Source organism: Hevea brasiliensis, chromosome 15 (genome assembly GCF_030052815.1).
Source record: "Hevea brasiliensis isolate MT/VB/25A 57/8 chromosome 15, ASM3005281v1, whole genome shotgun sequence".
Taxonomy (NCBI): Eukaryota; Viridiplantae; Streptophyta; class Magnoliopsida; order Malpighiales; family Euphorbiaceae; genus Hevea; species Hevea brasiliensis.
In genome coordinates, this window is record NC_079507.1 from 64,827,824 (window position 1) to 64,846,860 (window position 19,037).

Sequence of the window (19,037 nt, forward strand, 5' to 3'; positions counted from 1 at the left end):
TGTGTGTGTATATATATATATACACCTTTTACATTTTAACAAAATTAACTGTTTAATCTTACTTTTAAAAAATAAATTATTTTATTTATATATTTTATTTTTATTAAAATATTTAATTTATTCATAAAATAAAAAAAATTAAATAATAATTTAACTGATTAAAAATTTATTGAGTAATATAATAATTAATGGAATAACTAAATAATTAAACATATTAAAAATAAAAAATTAAATAGTATATATTTTAAAATAAGAAAAAATTAAATAATAATTTATATATTTTTATATTAACTATAACTATATTATATATTTTTTAATTGTTTTATAATTATATAATATTTAATTATTATATATATAATTAAGAAATAAAAAATTATATAATGTATTAATATACTTATAAATTAAAATTATAAAATAATTTAATATATTTATAATTAAAATTATTAAAAAAATAAATAAATAAAAATGATATTAAGTTGCATGTAATCATATAAATATATATATTATAATTTTAATTTTATATAAATATATAATTATTTTAAATTTTATAATATATTTAAAAATTATAAAAAATAATATGTATAAATTTAATTATTTGATTTAATTTTTATTTATTTTTATAAAAATCTAAAATAATAAAAATAAATTTAATTTAAAGCTTCAAATTTTATAATAACAATTTTTTCTAAGCTTTGCACTCCCTTAAAAAAAAGTTATACACCTCTAACTCCAGTGCAATAGGTAGGGTATTGTAACACCCCAAAATTTTAAATTTTATTATTTTATGATCATTATTGGTATTTTAATTTTATTTAAATTTTAAGAATTTTTTTGAGATTATTCGGATTTTAAAAATCGGGTTTGATTTTTCGAAAATATAAACTTTGATGATTTTTAAAAATTAATTTAAAGACCATGTGGTAAAACTAAAAATACATTTGGAGTCTACGAATTTTTCTGAGTTTTCTAGAAATTTTTTCAAAATTTTTGGACCTCGTTTTCGGTCCCGAGGCAGAGTAAAAATTTAAAATTTTGTATTTCAAATCGAACCAGCCGAATCGAACCGGACTGGATCGGACCGGTCGAATCGGATCGGCTCCCTCCCCTTTTTCTTCCTCCCGCGCGCGTCTCCTCCCCCTTCTCTCTTTCTCCCGTTTTCTCTCTCCTCTCTCCAGCCACCACCACCCACCTCCTCGCCTCTCACGGCCGACTTCACTGTCTCAGCCGACCGGCCGCCGCCCCAAACGGTCGAAAAACGAGCGCGAACTCCCCTCCCTCGCGCGCGCGACGTTTCGACTTTCCGGCCAAAATCTGGCCGATCCGGCTACCAATTGGACCGGGTCTTGTGTCTAAAATCATCTACTAGTCAAGAGCTTTCCATAGACACCAAGAACACCGAAATCCATCGAGTGGTTTGCCCAATTTTTGTCCAGAAAGTTTTAGCCCATTTTGACTTTCGGGCTAGATTTCTCACAAACCGTGAATCCCACGAGAAAACCAAGAGTACCAGAGCGCTCCACTCGTCTAGAGGTTCGTGGCGACATAAATTTCGAATTTTTCAGACACCGTTTTTCGGTGGGTCCCACAGAACTTCGCAGTGTCTTTTCGAGCATTAAATGAGCTTAGAAAATTCTGAAAAATTTATGTACTAACCCCCGTGTTGTGGGCTTCGTGTAGGTATCCTCAATTCGCGGAAATTCGACAGTTGACCGGGTCTGTGAATTTCCGGCGCATGCACTGCACTGGAAAAGTCTCCGAATTGGACCGAGGTTTTGGCTACCCCCCCCCATTGTCAGACGTCCCGAGCGCGTTCCCGAAGTCGGAATCGGCAAAGGTAAACCCGAACCTTACTTTTTCATAATTTTCTAGTGCTTAAATAGGATTAAAAATTCATAAAATATTCATGGTAGCTCAGAAAATTATGATTCTTTTTGCAATAGCCTAGTAATATTGCTAAGGACCGCGGGGCAAAGTTTTAGAATTTTTAGAGCTTGTTTGGGTAGTTTTTGCAAAAATGATCAATTATAAGGACTAAATTAAAATTTTATATATTGTGATGGATGACTGATTTGATGGGCCCAGGAGGGGCTGTGTGATGTGATTGAGTTGTGGATATATGGATTGTGAATATAGAAGTGTGTTTTGAGTCATTTGCATTAAATAATTGTAATATGATTGTCAAGTGAGCCGGGACAGCCTTCTTCCTCCGCCCAGCCGCTACAGTGACCGTTGTCAAGTCTGTGAGTAAAATATTAATTTTAATTGTAATTTCACTATTATTATATGTTCAAGCATGCCCATGCATCACTTATATGCATATATCTATGTAGATAAACTTTAGGCACGATTTATGTTGCATTCATAACTGTGAAAGTGCCATGTATGTTATTGTGGTAATTTGGAGCAGTGTGTGTACGTTGGCGTGCGTGTGATGTGGTGTGGACTATGGATAGGACGGGTAGACACGGCTTGAGATCTTCGTTGGGACCCGGTCCTTCGGGGTAGACACGGCTTGAGTTCTTCACTGGGAACCCGATTTGGTTATTAAGTGGAAGTCCGAGCTGAGTTCTTCGCTGGCACAGTTGGAATTAAGAGAGCTGTATAGGGGATCAGCTCCCATATATATTATGATTGATGTTACTGGGTGTGTGAGTGCTCCAAATTACCTTTTTGATGTTATGATGTGAAAATGTTGTTGATGTTGCATTTCACTCTACAGGGTGCATTAGTTTTAGATAGTTATAGAGATTATGGTTAAATTTGATATTTTACTCTCTGAATCGAACGCTCACTCCTGTTCAATATTTTTTCAGGCCACAGGAGGATATTTTTGAGATTAACCTACATTCTTCCTCGCAGGTCGAGTATTAATGTTTGTATAAACTTGTTAAATCTTAGCATTTCCGCATGTGATAGAAATATTATTTGAATTGGGTCTGTAAACTAAATTGTTATTTTGGGCCTGTAAACATAATATTCTATGCGTGATTGATGAATTGGATGAGGGAGCTGAGCTTCCATTTATGTTTATGATGATGAGTATGTGGAGGGTGAGCTGAGCTCTCCAATTGATGTTATATTTTGTTTACAGGTCGGGTGAGTCAAAAACTCCCCGTTGAAAGGTCCACTTTAAGGCCGGACTCCATCCGGTTGATTTCTTGAAATTGGGCCCAAATGGGCCTTTGAGTTGGGTTAAGTGAATAGTTAAGCTTTCTACGGGCCTCGGGGGCTTTAGGCTGACCCAGGTCCTAGTGCCGGTCCGGCCCATAGGTTGGGTCGTGATAGGTATTATGGAGTAAAATATTTCCACAATTAGAGTAAAATATTATTATTAATAAAATAATATGTCACGACCCAACCTATGAACCGGACCGGCACTAGGACCTGGGACAGCCTAAAGCCCTCGAGGCCCGTAGTAAGCCTAACTATTCCTTGACCCAATTCTAAGGCCCATTTGGGCCCAATTTCAAGAATACAACCGGACAGAGTCCGGCCATAAAATGGACCTTTCAATGGAGAGTTTTTTACTCACCCGACTTGTAAACACAATATATAATCAATTGGGGAGCTCAGCTCGCTTTCCACATACTCAAATGTCATAAAAATAAATGGGAGCTCAGCTCCCTCATGCAGTCCAACATACATACATAATATAAGTTTACAGGTCTAACATGGTAATTATATTACAGACTCAAATCAAATAAATGTTTCTAACACATGCGAAAATTTTAGGAGTTAATAGAATTATATAAATATTAATAAATGACCTGCGAAGAAGAAAAGTAGGTTAACCACAACAAATATCCTCCTGTAGCCTAGAAAAATAATGAACAGGAATGAGCGTTCAACTCAGAGAGTAAAATATCAATTTTAACTATAATATCTATAACTATCTAAAGCTAATGCACCCTGTAGAGTGAAATGCAACATCGACAATATTTTCACATCATAACAGCAAAAAGGTAATTTAGAGCACTCATATACCCGATAATGTCAAACAATATATATATGGGAGCTGAGCCCCTATACAGCTCTCTTAATCCAAACTGTGCCAGCGAAGAACTCAAGCTCGAACTTCCACTTAATAAACCAAATCGGGGTCCCAGCGAAGAACTCAAGCCGTGTCTACCCCGAAGGACCGGGTCCTAGCGAATATCTCAAGCCGTGTATACCCGTCCTGTCCATAGCCAACACTACACCACACGCACGCCAACTCATGCACACTGTTTCAAATTACCACAACAACATCTATGGCACTTTAACAATTATGAATGCAACATAAAACGTGCCTAGTGTTTAACTACATAGATACATATTTATAAGTGATGCATAGGCATGCTTGAACATATAATAATATCGAAATTACAACTAAAATTAATATTTTATTCACATACTAAACCGAAGTCACTGTGGCGGCTGGGCGGGGGAGGAAGGCTGTCCCGGCTTACCTGACAATTTTATTATAATTATTTAATATAATTGACTCAATACAAACCAAAAAAATACCAAATACGTCATAAGTCGTGCCGAAAATCCGGTAGAGTCTTCCCTATACCTAAGACCTACCCAACCTGCAAAAAGGCTTAAAACACACTTCTATATCCTCAAACCATATATCCACAATTCAATCACATCACACAGCCCCTCATGGGCCCATCCAAATAGTCATCAATCACAATATGTAAAATTACAGTTTAATTCCTGTAATTGACCATTTTTGCAAAAACTATCCAAATAAGCTCCAAAAATTCTAAAACTTTGCCCCGCGGTCCTTAACAATATTACTAAGCTAATGCAAAAAGAATCATAATTTTCTGAACTACCACGAATATTTTATAAATTTTTAATTCAATTCAAGCACTAGAAAATTATGAAAAAGTGAGGTTCGGGTTTACCTATGCCGATTCCGATCTCGAAAACGCTCTCGGGATGTCTGACAATGGTGGGGGTAGCCAAAATCTCGATTTAATTCAAAGACTTTTTCGGTAGCCGGTCCGTATGGCCGGAAATTCACAGACTGGGGCAACTGTCGGAATTTTCACAAATTGAAGGTGCCTACATGAAGCCCACAACACGGGGGTTAGTATATAATTTTTACGGAATTTTCTAAGCTCATTTAATGCTCAAAAAAATACTACGAAGTTTCGTGGGATCCACCAAAAAATGGTGTCGAAAAATTTTGAAATTTATATTGCCGTAAAGCTCTTGACGAGTGGAGCACTCTGGTACTCTCGGTTTTCTCGTGGGGTTCACGGCTTGCGAGAAATCTAGTCTAAAAGTCGAAATAGGCTAAAATTTTCCAGACAAAAATTGGGCAAACCGCTCAATGGATTTTGGTGTTCTTGGTGTCTATGGAAAGCTCTCGAGGTGTAGATGGTGTTTGATATAAGACCCGACTCAATTGGTGACTGGATCGATCGAATTTCGGCCGGGAAGCTGAAACGGCGCGCGTGCACAGGTGATTCTTCGCGCTCGTTTTTCGGCTACCTAGAGCGTCTGTCGGCTGTGGGGAGGCACTGTGGCAGTGCGCCGGCAAGGTGGGGAAGGCTGGGTGGCATCGGCGTTGCCTGGGGAGGAGGGAGGAGGGAGGAGAGAGAAAATGGGAGAGAGAGGAAGGAGGGTCGGGACGCGCGGGGAAGAGAAGAAAAGAAGGAGGAAGGCCGGTCCGATTCGATTGGTCCGATCCGATCTGGTTTGATTCGATCGGTTCGATTCATAATACAAAATTTTGAATTTTTACTCTGCCTTTGGACCAAAAACGAAGCCCAAAAATTTCGAAAAAATTCTAAAAAACTTAGAAAAAATCTTAGACTCTAAATATATTTTTAGTTTTGCCAAGTGGTCTTTAAATTAATTTTTAAAAATTATCAAAGTTTTATATTTTTAAAAAATCGAACCCGATTTATAAAATCTGAAAAATCTCAAATAATTTTCTAAAATTTAATTAAAATAAAATATCAATATTTACCCACAAAATAATACATTTAAAAAATTAGGGAGTGTTACGTAATATCCCACGTATCACAACCCTCGTCACTTCAATATAAATTTTTTTATTAGTTAAATAAAAAAATTTTAAATTTAATTTAATATAAATACGCAAGAGGTCATTAACCATTGAAATTTTATATGTGTGCATAGTCGCATGGTGCATGCCTTGAAATGAAAATTAACTATATAGTATGCAGTCTATGTGATACACAAGCATAATTTGAATTATTAATTAAAATCAAAGCAAAAAAGTTATTATTTAATTTAGCTTAATTTTAAATTAACAATTATTTAAATTATTTGAATGCCCGATATTGTCTTTAATTTATATTTATTTGAAACTAACGATTGAATCCTTTCATTAATAATACTGAATTACAACGTTAATTTTGTGTTAATTCTTAAAATAATTTACTCCAAACCAAAGTAAATTCCCAGAAATAAGCAATTAATGAGCTAAATAATCACCAAAATCAACCATTCAAAGACAGTCAAATACCTAAATGCGTAGCGCACGTGGTCCAATAGAAACCCAAATTTCAGTGAACTCGCGGTGAGCTTATAATTGTTCCCCTTGAACAGAATCAAATTCGCAGCCGCTGTCTCTCTCTAACAACAGCAACAGTAAGAGATTGCTTTTTTCAAGCTAAAAAAAAAAAAACTCTCTTCTGTCTCTGGAAAAAGCAGGCAATGGCGGCGGCGGCATCAGCTGCAGTGACGGTGAACGGAGGAGGAGTGAATGTGGCATCGCAAGCTTATCTGGAGAGCAAGGCTGTGAAAGACACGAGGGTGTTAATAGCTGACCTTTGCCGCCACTTCTACAACCTTGGATGGGTGTCTGGGACTGGTGGTAGCATCACCATCAAGGTCCATGATGACTCCATCCCTAAGCCTCAACAGCTCATCATCATGTCCCCTTCTGGTAAATAGTATTATTGCTGTGCTATTTCCAAACTTAAGCCCATCTCTGTATCTGTTTAAATGTTGTCTTGTCTGATTACTGGTTATGTAGTGCATAGAATAATTTAAATTTTGTTTCTTTTGACGGCTATTTTGATTGCTGGGTATTTTTTATTTTAGCTCAGTCGCTTGTCTGTGTTTCCGTTGTCCTTGATTACTGGGTATTTGTAATTGAAAGATTGGTTATTTTTACATATTTTACTGTGTTGTTTGAATTTTTTTTCTTTTATTTAATGAACTGCTAAACTGCGTATCTGTGCTTGCACGAGTGCTTCTGTGTTGCTTGAATTATGGGGTCTAAATTTTTCTAGCTCTTGGCTGAGTTCTATAAGCATCTATATTACTTGAGTTCATTGCGTAGCTTTGTAGGGGCTCAACTGCATGAATGATCATCTAGCTGACTCAGTTAAATCCGGTTTTTCAGCCTTTGTCTGGGTAGAAGTTCAGTTACTACTTACTACTATTCAAGCTCAATTGTTTCAGTTACGAGTCTGTGATTTATGGCCATTTTCTATTCAGCTAAATAATGTCTGTTTGTGTAGCTTATGTGGGCTCTGAATTTTTTTCCATGTTCATAAGTGTTTCTATCTGCATTAACCTTCATATTTTACTGAAACTCAGTTGTCTTTTTTGTGATTTGGAATTTCCCAGGTGTGCAGAAAGAAAGAATGGAACCAGAAGACATGTATGTTTTAGCCGCAGATGGGTCTATATTGTCTTCACCATCTCCAAAGCCCTATCCAAACAAGCCTCCTAAGTGTTCTGATTGTGCTCCTTTGTTCTTGAAGGTGTTGATTTCTTTATTCTTAATCTTTTATCTGTGACTAATAATTAATTAATCATGTCTTTTCTCTGATATCAACCAAATGAAAAAAGTTGATCGTCTTCAATGGCATTCAATTTCTGAAGTAGGTTATTGTCGGTGCAGTTGCACGTTGAATATTTGAAATAGTTTACTGCTGCTATTTGATTCATTATGGCGTCAGATAGATCATAGTTGCTATGGTATTGATGTTTGATTAATTGTCATATAAGACCTATTGCATTTTTCTGATTAAGTTTGACTGTTCAACAATTTCCCAACTTTTATTGGGGAAGAAAGAGCATTATGCTTTAGATTAATACTGGTTTGGTCATGATCAAATGAAGGAAAGAAAAAGGAAACTTGAGATTTGATGTGTTATCTAGGGTGGAGGTTGAACTTCCTTGTTGTCTCTTATGTAGACTGCCTAACTCTAAATATCGCCCTTTATCATCTTATACATAGGGTAACTTACCTCAACGAGCATTGCAGAATTTTAGTGTCAAATGACAAAAATGAAATCAGAATACAGCCAAGAGCCAAATGGCTTCACGGCAAAATGGCTGAGGTGTTCCAGTTGCAATAGGTCAGCCTAATTCACATTAACTAGCTTTGAATACCTTGATTCGGGTTTTGAAATTCATTTGACTTGCATTCTATTTCTTCCAATCATTTATTTTAATAAATTACTAATTGAAGAGTAAAATTGTGAAGAGCTCCAAGCACACTCTTATCATTTTAACCTTTGTTTTTTTTTTTTTTTTCCTTAATCTGATGAGAACATTTTAGATTGCTTTTGAGAAAGAAGAAACGAGAATGGTGTAAGATTACAAGTTTTTCTCTCTTAATATATTTGCCTTTTGAGGCTTTTCTCTTTGTCCAAACTTTTGCTTGTGTATAAGCTATCAATTTCAAGTATGGTATGAGACTGAGTTATCTGTTTTTCTACGAACTGTATGTAATTCTGTGATGTTTGAGCAAACTGATTCAACAAAATCCTGGAATTGGAACTGTGGTTGTGAGACTAGGTCCTAAAATTATTTTAATTGCTAATTTTAAAATTTGTACAAATGTTCTTGCTTGCCACCTTAATACATTTATCAACTGTGTAAATGGCCTTATTAAATGTTTTAGTACTGCTATAATAATGTCTTGTTTATGGGGTTTATGATTATCGAATCTTCATGTGAAGATCATAGATTGCCATACACATTAAGTACTAGGATGCTTTGTAGTCATTTTTCTATTTTTGGTTTTACAATTTCTTCCTCATTAGGTTACAATAAAAATAAGTTTCTGGTTTAATCCAGGCATATGATATGCGTAATGCGGGAGCTGTTATTCACAGTCACGGTATTGAATCTTGTATTGTAACAATGATCAAGCCATTCTCAAAAGAATTCCGAGTAAGTATTTGTATGGCATTTAGGTAATTGCCAATCTTCTTTTCCGCCTTTTTGTGTTTATTTTGTAATGCTCTTCTTTTCACTACAGCATCATTACAAATTCCGCACTGTCTCAAGAGAGATCTTGTGGAGTCGTTGGGTAATACATTTTTGCTAAATGTTGGGGGAGGAAGGCTTTGTAATTTACCCTTTTACAAAAGAGAGAACTAAAGTGTATATTAGGAGATTGTTTTGTAATTTTTTCAAGTTCTTAACAGTTTATAAATTCAAAATGGTGAATCATTTTTCCTAAGTGTTTGAAATGTAATCCATATTGAACCGTTATATTTAGTTTTTACAGTATTAGTTACATAAATTTTAACTAGAATTTTGAATTTCTCATCTTTGAAAGATGGCATTTTGACAGCAATGGTTCTCTCTACCGTGTTGGAGGGTTTTGTATCACATTATCAGTTCTTCACTGTAATTTCAGGGCATAAAGTGATATCCCTATTAAATTGTTAAAAGGATGCGTCTTGTGATGAGTTATTGTTGATATGTCCTAAAAGGCCAGATTGTATCCATATTGCATTTGTTCTCAAACAATAATACTGTGGCATATGTAATTTTTGTATTCAACTGCTTCTGATTTTTGTTTTGCCTTAACTTTTCCTTTCAATTTTTTAACATTTGCAGATTACTCATATGGAGATGATAAAAGGAATCAAGGGTCATGGCTATTATGACGAACTTGTTGTACCAATCATAGAGAATACTGCCTATGAAAACGAGCTTACAGATTCTCTCACTAAAGCTGTATGTTCTTCCTATTTATTGACTCTCATACCCATGTGGTGATTCTAGCATGTGATTCTTAATGTCTATCTTGGAACACAGCAATACTGTCGGAGTAAATGATCAGTAAAATCTATGGGGCAGAGCCATAGAACCTATATATGATTAGGCTATATTATGCTCACATCAAATATGTGTGCCGCCTTTTTTACTGTTGTGTGGCATAGTAAAAGTAAATGCCAATATTAATATGTTTCTGTTGTAGGAAAATCTAGATGGTAATAGAAGGCTGAATTATTGCCTTCTTTGAAAATGGTTTTGCTTTAAGATATTCAGTAAAAATATTTATAAATTATATTTTTATGGGAGGAATAATGCTCTAAACTGTCTGAAACTTCATTCATGTTTTTCAGATAGAAGCCTATCCCAAAACAACAGCTGTGCTTGTTCGCAACCATGGCATCTATGTATGGGGAGACTCATGGATCAATGCCAAAACTCAGGTTTTTGCCCACCTATTGAATGATATGGACAAAGGTTTTACCTGTAACTCATGCAAAATGTTGATCTGGAATTTTTCTTCTCTTTTTTGGTTATTCAATTTCTATTATCACTAGTATATGAGAAAAGTAACACCAGGAATATAATCTATAGTGAAGATGGCCTGATTAATCCAGTTATTGGATTTTCTTACCTGTATTACATATGAGAAGTTGCAAAGTTCAAGACTATTCCGAAGTCATGACAATCTGTTGAATAACTATTTCGATCAGTTTCAAAGGTGAAGAGCATGGTTAAATGGGCATAGCCACATAGCTTAGCATTTGTATTGGAAGTATTCCATTTCCAAATATTTTGAAGGGGGGATGCCATGCAAACTAGAGGTGAAAACTGCGGAAGATAATTTTAGTAAACTAAAGGGTACAAATCATCCTATATATAGGCTGCTTTGCAGATTTCATTTTTGTTAAATGTTTTCATGTTGGTTGTTATTGTACTTTTTGACAAATCTGTCATGGGATATTGAATTGGGCAATTATCCTTTACAAGTTTCCTTTGGGCACTCACAAATTCTTCTTGTACATCCTGTTATGTAAGGTACTTGTAGCAAAAACCTCAAGGAATTTGTTTGTGGAAACCTTATTTTGCTCAGTTGAACTCAACTAATCCTTAATTCCAATATAGTTGGGGTTACTATATGGATGTTTTCCCTTTATTCTGCTATGCTTGGTTTAAGGCTACATCTATAGAAAGGTCAATGTTGCTAAATCCTTATTCTCTATTTCTTCCAAGTCATTCTTATGTCTACATCTCATCATTGTTATTCTTCTAACTTGGATATGCTTATCCTTCCGTGTAGGTGCTTTTGCTGATTGAGACTAGAGTCACTAGACATGCCCATATCATCCCAACCAACAGTTTCTCATTTTGTTTTTAGTGGGTTTTACCTTCACCTTTTTGTAAATGCACTCAATGGTGCTATTACACTAAGCCTAAGAGACCTTGACATCTACAACAGTTAAAAAAAAAAAAATTAAATCAACTCCTCTTTCTTTTTTTGTGAAACATTTAAAAAAGAGGCACCTATATATATGATGATCCTTTCCCTTCTAAATACAATATCATACTTTGCGTTTTACTTCTGGACCTTTTTTGTCAAGACTGACTAGCATTGCAAGATCACTTGTTTGAGAGATATTGCAGATATCAAAAGTTACATTTCAATGCTTTTAAATGACATTAAACTAGACTTTTTTTTTGTTGCAAACATATGTTTTGGTTCAGATCATTTTTTTATCCGGTTGTTGACTCTTCTTTTAGCATCTTTCTGCCTTACAGAGCTTATTATGCTTCCCTTGAATTGATGACCAACTTTTCAGGCTGAATGTTACCACTATCTATTTGATGCTGCGATCAAACTTCATCAACTTGGATTGGACTGGTCTACTCCGAACCATGGTCCAATTCAAAATGTCAAAGGAATTCTAGGTAGTGATGGAATAAACACATATGTCAAGGCAGGAATGAAGGATTCAAATAATGAAATTGAGCCATTGCCGGTAGTATTTATAGTTTTCTTTAGCACCAATGCACTTTGGCTTTGGTTTTCATATTAAAATATTTTACATAATCAAATTTGCATTTTCAATTTTCAAACTATTTGGTTGCAGCGCTGCATTGTGCTCGACATTGAAGGGACTACTACTCCCATATCATTTGTCGCTGACGTTCTCTTTCCATATGCCCGTGATAATGTTGGGAGGCATTTGTCTGCAACATATGAGACTGCAGAAACTCGAGATGATATAAAATTGTTGCGCTTTCAAGTAAGTTTTTTTTTTTTTTGGAAGTTTTGATATGTTTTGTGCATTTTGAATGATATCCATTTGCATTAGTACATTCACTTATGCTTTTTATTGCATACTACCTGCAACTAATTTGGGATTAAGGTCTAGTTGTGTCTTGCTTGCTATTAGTTGAATTTTTTGATGTTTTTCGATTGCCTTGTATTTGAGTATAGGGGTGCAATTGGGCAAAGTCGAGTTGATACAATATACTTGAACTTGGATTGACTCAAAATCTCAAGAGTAAACTGAACTCAAGTTCGATCCTTTTTTTTTTTTTGGTGGGGCTCAAAATGGTACTCAAAGAACTTGAGCTTGACTTTACTCCGTTGCCATTAAAAATTCAAGTCGGTTTTTTCAATTTAAGTTTGCATAGACTCATTTAAGCTCAAATATAGAATGTGAAGTATAATATAAATATATTTGAAATTATATAAACAGCTGAATATTTATCAAGGCATGCAAGCTATTTTAGTTGAGTATTGTAATACTAGAACTTAATTTGGCTCATTACTTGAGCTAAAAAAAATTAAATTCGGCATATGGACACAGATCCAGTGTTTTGTGTTTATAGTAGTATGGGATCTGCTGTAACTGATGCTGAGACAAAAGCTACTGTGGACATGCTTTGTTTTCCTGTCAGGAGTCAGAACTCAAAATTTGATGAAGCAGAGCCGAACAATAAAGTTTTGCACTTAAGGAGTTGATCATTACCCTTGGTTTTCTTGAAATTGTTTTCATGAATTTATTAATTTTTCAACAATCATTCTGCAGGTTGAAGATGATCTGGCCCAAGGTGTTAATGGGGCTGTGCCTATTCCACCAGATGACGCAGGGAAAGAGGAGGTAATTGCAGCTTTGGTTACTAATGTTGAAGCAATGATAAAAGCAGATCGGAAGATCACTGCCTTAAAACAATTACAAGTAGGTAATTAGAAACATAGTCTGGAATCTTTTCAAGGGATTGGTGTACCTGGTATGGAGCTTGTCTTTAAGATATTGTTTGATTTAACTTTGCAGGGCCATATATGGAGAACTGGATTTGAGAACAATGAATTGGAAGGAGTAGTCTTTGATGATGTGCCAGAAACACTGGAGAAGTGGCATTCCTTGGGCGTTAAGGTTATTTTCCTTTACCTCCTTTATCCTACTTAGTTTTCACCTATACCATATAAATGTGAAAAACACTTTTTAGTGTCAACCTATCGGATTTACTTAGATTACTTCAAAGCATTTCACACCCAGCTCTCTGAGTGGGTCAACAGTATTTCAGAAGGTTTATTAGCCATTGTTTTGTTGATGAGATAAATGTGAAAGAGGAATATACTGTTGAAACATGGTAAATCATTAGTCAATGAGGGATGTCTTCCTGCTGCATCATAAAATCATTTAGAGTTTTAGATGCCATGATCTTTCCTGTTTGGTGAGTAAGCTTAACAACCTCTCCTTTTGTTTGTTTTTGGGGCAGTTTAACTCATGTCTTATGAACATATGTATTTAAGTTTGATGCCTTGAAAAATGACCGTGAAATATGTCAATATGGGACAAGCTGCACCAGTGTATATTAAAAAATTTGATCAGTGATCCTTCTCTGTTTATTTGTCATGGTGAATGTTTGGGTCAAGCCAAAATTCAAGATTGATATTCCATTTTCAATTGTTCCTGCTGGACTGCCAATAAAGTTATTCTATATTTTCAATTATTGTTATTTTTTTTTTAAATTTTATTTGCTGAATTGATAGTTGATACATTATTATGAATGTTATTTATGTGGCGTTACTTTCTATTTTGTTATTTCTATGTTGTTAGTTACAATTTTTTCTCTTGCTTCAGGTGTATATATATTCTAGTGGTAGTAGATTGGCTCAAAGACTTGTATTTGGAAAGACAATCTATGGAGATTTGAGAAAATATTTGTCTGGATTTTTTGATACTGCTGTGGGGTAAGCTTTGTAGATGCTCTAGTTCCAATACGCCTTTAATTTGGTTTAGGTAACACCTTATTATTCACCTCTCTTTCTTACAGGAACAAAAAAGAAACACGCAGTTATGTTGAAATTTCAGAGTATTTGGGAGTTGATAAACCATCTGAGATTTTGTTTGTCACAGATGTCTTGCAAGAAGCCATAGCCGCAAAAGGAGCAGGTAATTGTAAAAGGATTGTTGCAAGGGAAACTAGTGAATTCCTTTTTTCACATTGTTTTGTTTGAGTTATTTCCACTTGACCTCTTAAACAGATGATCTCCATTTCTTGAGCACCATTCTTTAGCTTGAGCATTGATGATGGGTTGGTTTGGTTCATTCTTGCCTTTGTTGGGTGTCTGAATATCAAAACCTTGTACACAGGTGTTGTGCACTAAGTAAGCGTGTAGACTGTAAAGAAATAAAGTAAACACACAAAACACTAATATTTACATGGTTTACCCTCTCAATAAGGTTACATCTACGAGCATGCCATTTTTCACTATCATCAATAATAAATCATCATTATAAGCTCAAAACTATATTACTCATTAACGCAATTACACCCAAGATAATCCATATTACATAATTGCTTGCTTATAGTAAATACATTAGTTAGTCCTCTCAGTCTCCTCTAGATATAACTCAATATATGTACTGCTTTGACTGCTACACCAGAAAGGGTGTCTTTGTGGTATCTTCAACTATATGGCAAGAGCCCTCTCACCAATGGACAAGAATCTCTTCCTCTTGAATTATATGTCCTTTCTCCACCTTAGGTCGAAATCTCTCGCCACTGCAATGGGTGAGTATCTCTCATTGATGGGCAGAGCCAAATCCTCAACAATTAGCAAAATCCGAGTGACAACTCCTCTTCATGGGTAAAGCCACTTTCTATGGGCTTGGCCACTTCCTATGGGTGAAGTCAGTATTCTTCTATTTATAGTGTTAGTTCTCTTAATCCCCCAACTCAATTTAGGAATAACACTAAAATAGGAGTTCTACTCTGTATAGAAAATATATTTCCATTCTATTGAGAAATATTTCATCAACTGAAATTAGAAAAATGTCTCTCTTCAAATCCCACTAGAATTTTGAGTCATAATTTTAATAATTTTTACCTTGACCCAAAATCCATCAACCATTACATACCTTGAATTCTTGGGTGTCATCAAATTATCAATTCTTTATGCTTGAGCTTGAACCCTTTAAATCTTTCATTTTTTAATCTTCATCTTGGGTGTAATTTGCTTCATTCTTAAAAAAAACTTCACGTCATTAACCATCTTGATTTCTTATAAAAAATTTCACATTAATTTCAACTTTCGACCATCACTATTGTTGCATGTGCGACTTTCTATATGTCATAGTAGCTCCACTTTTAATCAAACTCACTAAGATCATCTCTATGCTCTGATACTAATTGTTGTGTACCGAGAAAGCATGTAAACTGCAAATAAATAAAACAAACACACAAAACACTAATATTTACATGGTTCATCATCTCAACGTAGGGTTACATCTGTTTATATGCCATCTTCTACTATCATCAATAATAAATTATCATTACAAGCTGAAAACTATACTACCTATCAACCCAATTACATTCAAGATAACCTACATTACATAATTGCTTATAGCAAATACATTAGTTAGTATTCTCCGTCTTCTCTACACACCCCAATATATTTACCACCTTAACTACTACACCATAAAGGGTGTCTTTGTAGTATCTTCTACTATATAGGTAAGAGCTTTCTCACCAATAGACAAAAATCATTTCCTTTTGAATTCTATATCCTTTCTCCACATTAAGCCGAAGTCTCTCTCCACATTAAGCCGAAGTCTCTCTCCACTGTAATGGGTAAGTACCCCTCATAAATAAGTGAAGCTAAATCCTCAGCAATTGGTAAAATCCCTCTCTACAATAGACGACAACCTCTCTCCGTGGGCAAAGCTAGTCCCTATGGGCAAAGCTAAATAATCTTTTCATTATTCTCCTATTTATACGCTCAATCCTAATCTGATTAGAAGTCCAGCTCAATTTAGGAATAACACTAAAATAGAAGTTCTACTCTATATAGGAAAATATATCTTTATCCTACTGAGGAATATTTCCCCAACTCAAGTTAGTAAAATGTCTCTTTCCAAATTTCACTAGGATTTTGAGTTATAATTCTAGCAACAGGTTTAGACAACTATTGTGAAAACACAATGTGAAAGTGTAATACATCTCCTTTCACTGTGATCACTAGCATTGACCGTCATTGATAAAGGGGATTGCTTGGTCGATCTTAGTTTGCTTGTATTTTTTGCATTATGAGAAGGGAAGAGTTATTTTCTTCTAAAAACTAATGAATACAAGTAAGATGTTCAAATTTTGTGTCATCCGGGATGTTAGAATACCCAAACAAAAGCACATCCTTTTTTGTGTGGAAATTCGGGTTGCGAAGAAGTTTAGATTTTCCCAAATGTTAGCAAACGTGATTTATGGAGGTTTTCTCAATTCATCTTTAGTGGTATTGGGTAAATTTTTTTATTTTGGAGTTAAAATATTTATGTATGACGAGTTTCAAATTTACATCTGTCTTATGCTCGTTATTTCTTGCATTTTTCATCCATGTAGGTTTGGAGGCAGTGATTTCTATCCGGCCAGGAAATGCTCCGCTTCCAGAGAATCATGGATTCAAGACAATTAATACTTTTGCAGAAATCTGATGAAATCAGACTTGGCACTTGTGTAATGACACTAAATATGACATGGCTTGATGCGCAAATGTATGCATAAATAAAAATCTGTTTCAGCTTTCTTATTTATTTAGAGCCTTTCTTATAATATTTTGATTTTGATGCTTCATCTGACAAGGAATCAAAATGTGCTTTTTGAAGGCCAACATCTTGGTATAAAACAATAGTTCTAGCAGTAACCTTTCTTGCTCTGTTGCTGAGATAGTCTCAACTGCTCTAATGTTAAGAGTTTCTCCATTAAGTACTAGGGCAACTCTAGGATGGCCAAATATTTCAAACAATGGTAGCTAGGACTTCTGAGTATAGTTCTATAATTAAAGCATGAGTTTGAGAAGGGACAAAACAAAAAACCAAAAAAAATTACATCATTATATATATATTCTCACCGTTTATTTTTATCTGTCGTTTAAAGTTTTTTTATGATAATTAAGGAAGTAAATAAATTATTTAAATTATAATAAAATACTCTTTAAATTGATTAAATTACTCTTTATCGCATCTAATTAAAAAAAAATGAGAAGTGTTAAGATGATTTTTAAGAAATTGTATGAATTATTTAGTAGAAATAAAAGTAAAATTAAAAAAAATAATTAATACTGTTTGATCTTCTGAAATGACAGATAATTATGAACAAAATTTTTTTTTTAAAAAGGGTGGATAAAAGCGAATGGAGTAAGTAAAAATTATTGCAATCCTTAAGGTTCCAAGAAGAGAACAAAAATTAACCATGTGGAAAAGCAGCCTTAAATAGGAGTAATTAAATAGTAACTCTACTCAAATTAATTAGAAAATGACGCTTAATTATAATACGTAGTTATTATTTAAAAGAAAAAAAAATATTATTTAAAAGAAAAAAAAATTATCTTCAACACATAGAAGAAAAAAATTAAATATTATATTACTCACTTATACTTAATTTTATGATTCTCATTGACTTGTCATTTCATGTAAATCATCTTATATGAAATTACTGTTATATTATATAATTTCTCTCTAAATAAAAATAATTATTGAATGCAATGAAAATATTAAATTTTAATATACTTGATACTCACATTAAAATAGATCTCTCTATAAATCATAGAAAGTAAATTTTATATTCATGTAGAATATTTTTTATTTAAATTTAATTTATTATAAATTTAAAAATATATTTATCTTTAATTACATAACAAATCGAATTTAGGCAATACTTTCCCATGCATCCATGTAAATGAACTGGCCAATCAAACCTAACATGATTGATCCCATCACACTGTATAAATCTTAAATTTGAGTCTCTCTTTACATTATTATAATAAATATTTTACAGTGAAAATTATTAAAAGAGAAATATTATTCACGGTCTATTAATTTTATTTATTTACAGAAAAAAAAAAGCAACTTCACGAGAGAATAAAGCACTTTTCAAGAACGTCAAATGGAGCATTATTAATTATAAAGAAAAACTTGTAAAGGAGTTGGAGCACTTTTGCTCCAACTATAATCTAAAGAATCATCATCAGCAATTGAAGAAAGAAGCCATTAATTGTTGACATTCGTTGAGCACATCGTTTCCCTGTGTTGTCTAATTATTTTTCTGACCACTTTGATAGATATTTTAAAACCAGATAAATATTAATAAGATATTTATAAAGGGCCTATCACTCCATTGGTTTTGACAAAATTCAATTAGATTTGATTATGACTAATTCATACTTTTCCAAGGAAATTAAAATCCATTTCATTTTGTTTTATTGTTTATCTCTAAATTGGAATGATTATTTTGAACAGTTTAAATACAGAAACAAAAGATTCTCAACTTGCAAACAAATCAGTACAGGAAAAGAGCCTCGGCGGTTCTTTGTCTATTGCATTAACCAAGTCCACTTCATGCATTGACAAAGTAAAAAAAATTGAACAGAAGCAACAAAGAAAGTTTCTCATATTTTCTCTGTTATTTTTCCTTCATTTTCAATCATCATCATACTTTAAGTCTCACTTTCCTTTTCCTCTTATTTTTTTCTTTTATACGAGAACAGGCCTTCTTAAAGTCAAAAAAAGACTGCA

At 33.9% G+C, this 19,037-nt stretch overlaps 1 protein-coding gene across 1 annotated transcript; it reads left to right on the top strand.

The window, feature by feature from the left end:
- Nucleotides 1-6,591: 6,591 nt before the first annotated feature.
- On the top strand, nucleotides 6,592-17,076 carry LOC110672188 (probable bifunctional methylthioribulose-1-phosphate dehydratase/enolase-phosphatase E1). The gene is made up of 12 exons (XM_021834897.2): nucleotides 6,592-6,913; nucleotides 7,603-7,739; nucleotides 9,064-9,159; nucleotides 9,835-9,954; nucleotides 10,347-10,436; nucleotides 11,814-11,993; nucleotides 12,105-12,260; nucleotides 13,053-13,202; nucleotides 13,299-13,400; nucleotides 14,112-14,221; nucleotides 14,305-14,423; nucleotides 16,867-17,076. Exons 1-12 carry the CDS (start codon nucleotides 6,682-6,684, stop codon nucleotides 16,956-16,958), a joined length of 1,584 nt encoding a protein of 527 aa, XP_021690589.2. The 5' UTR covers nucleotides 6,592-6,681; the 3' UTR covers nucleotides 16,959-17,076.
- Nucleotides 17,077-19,037: the final 1,961 nt, after the last annotated feature.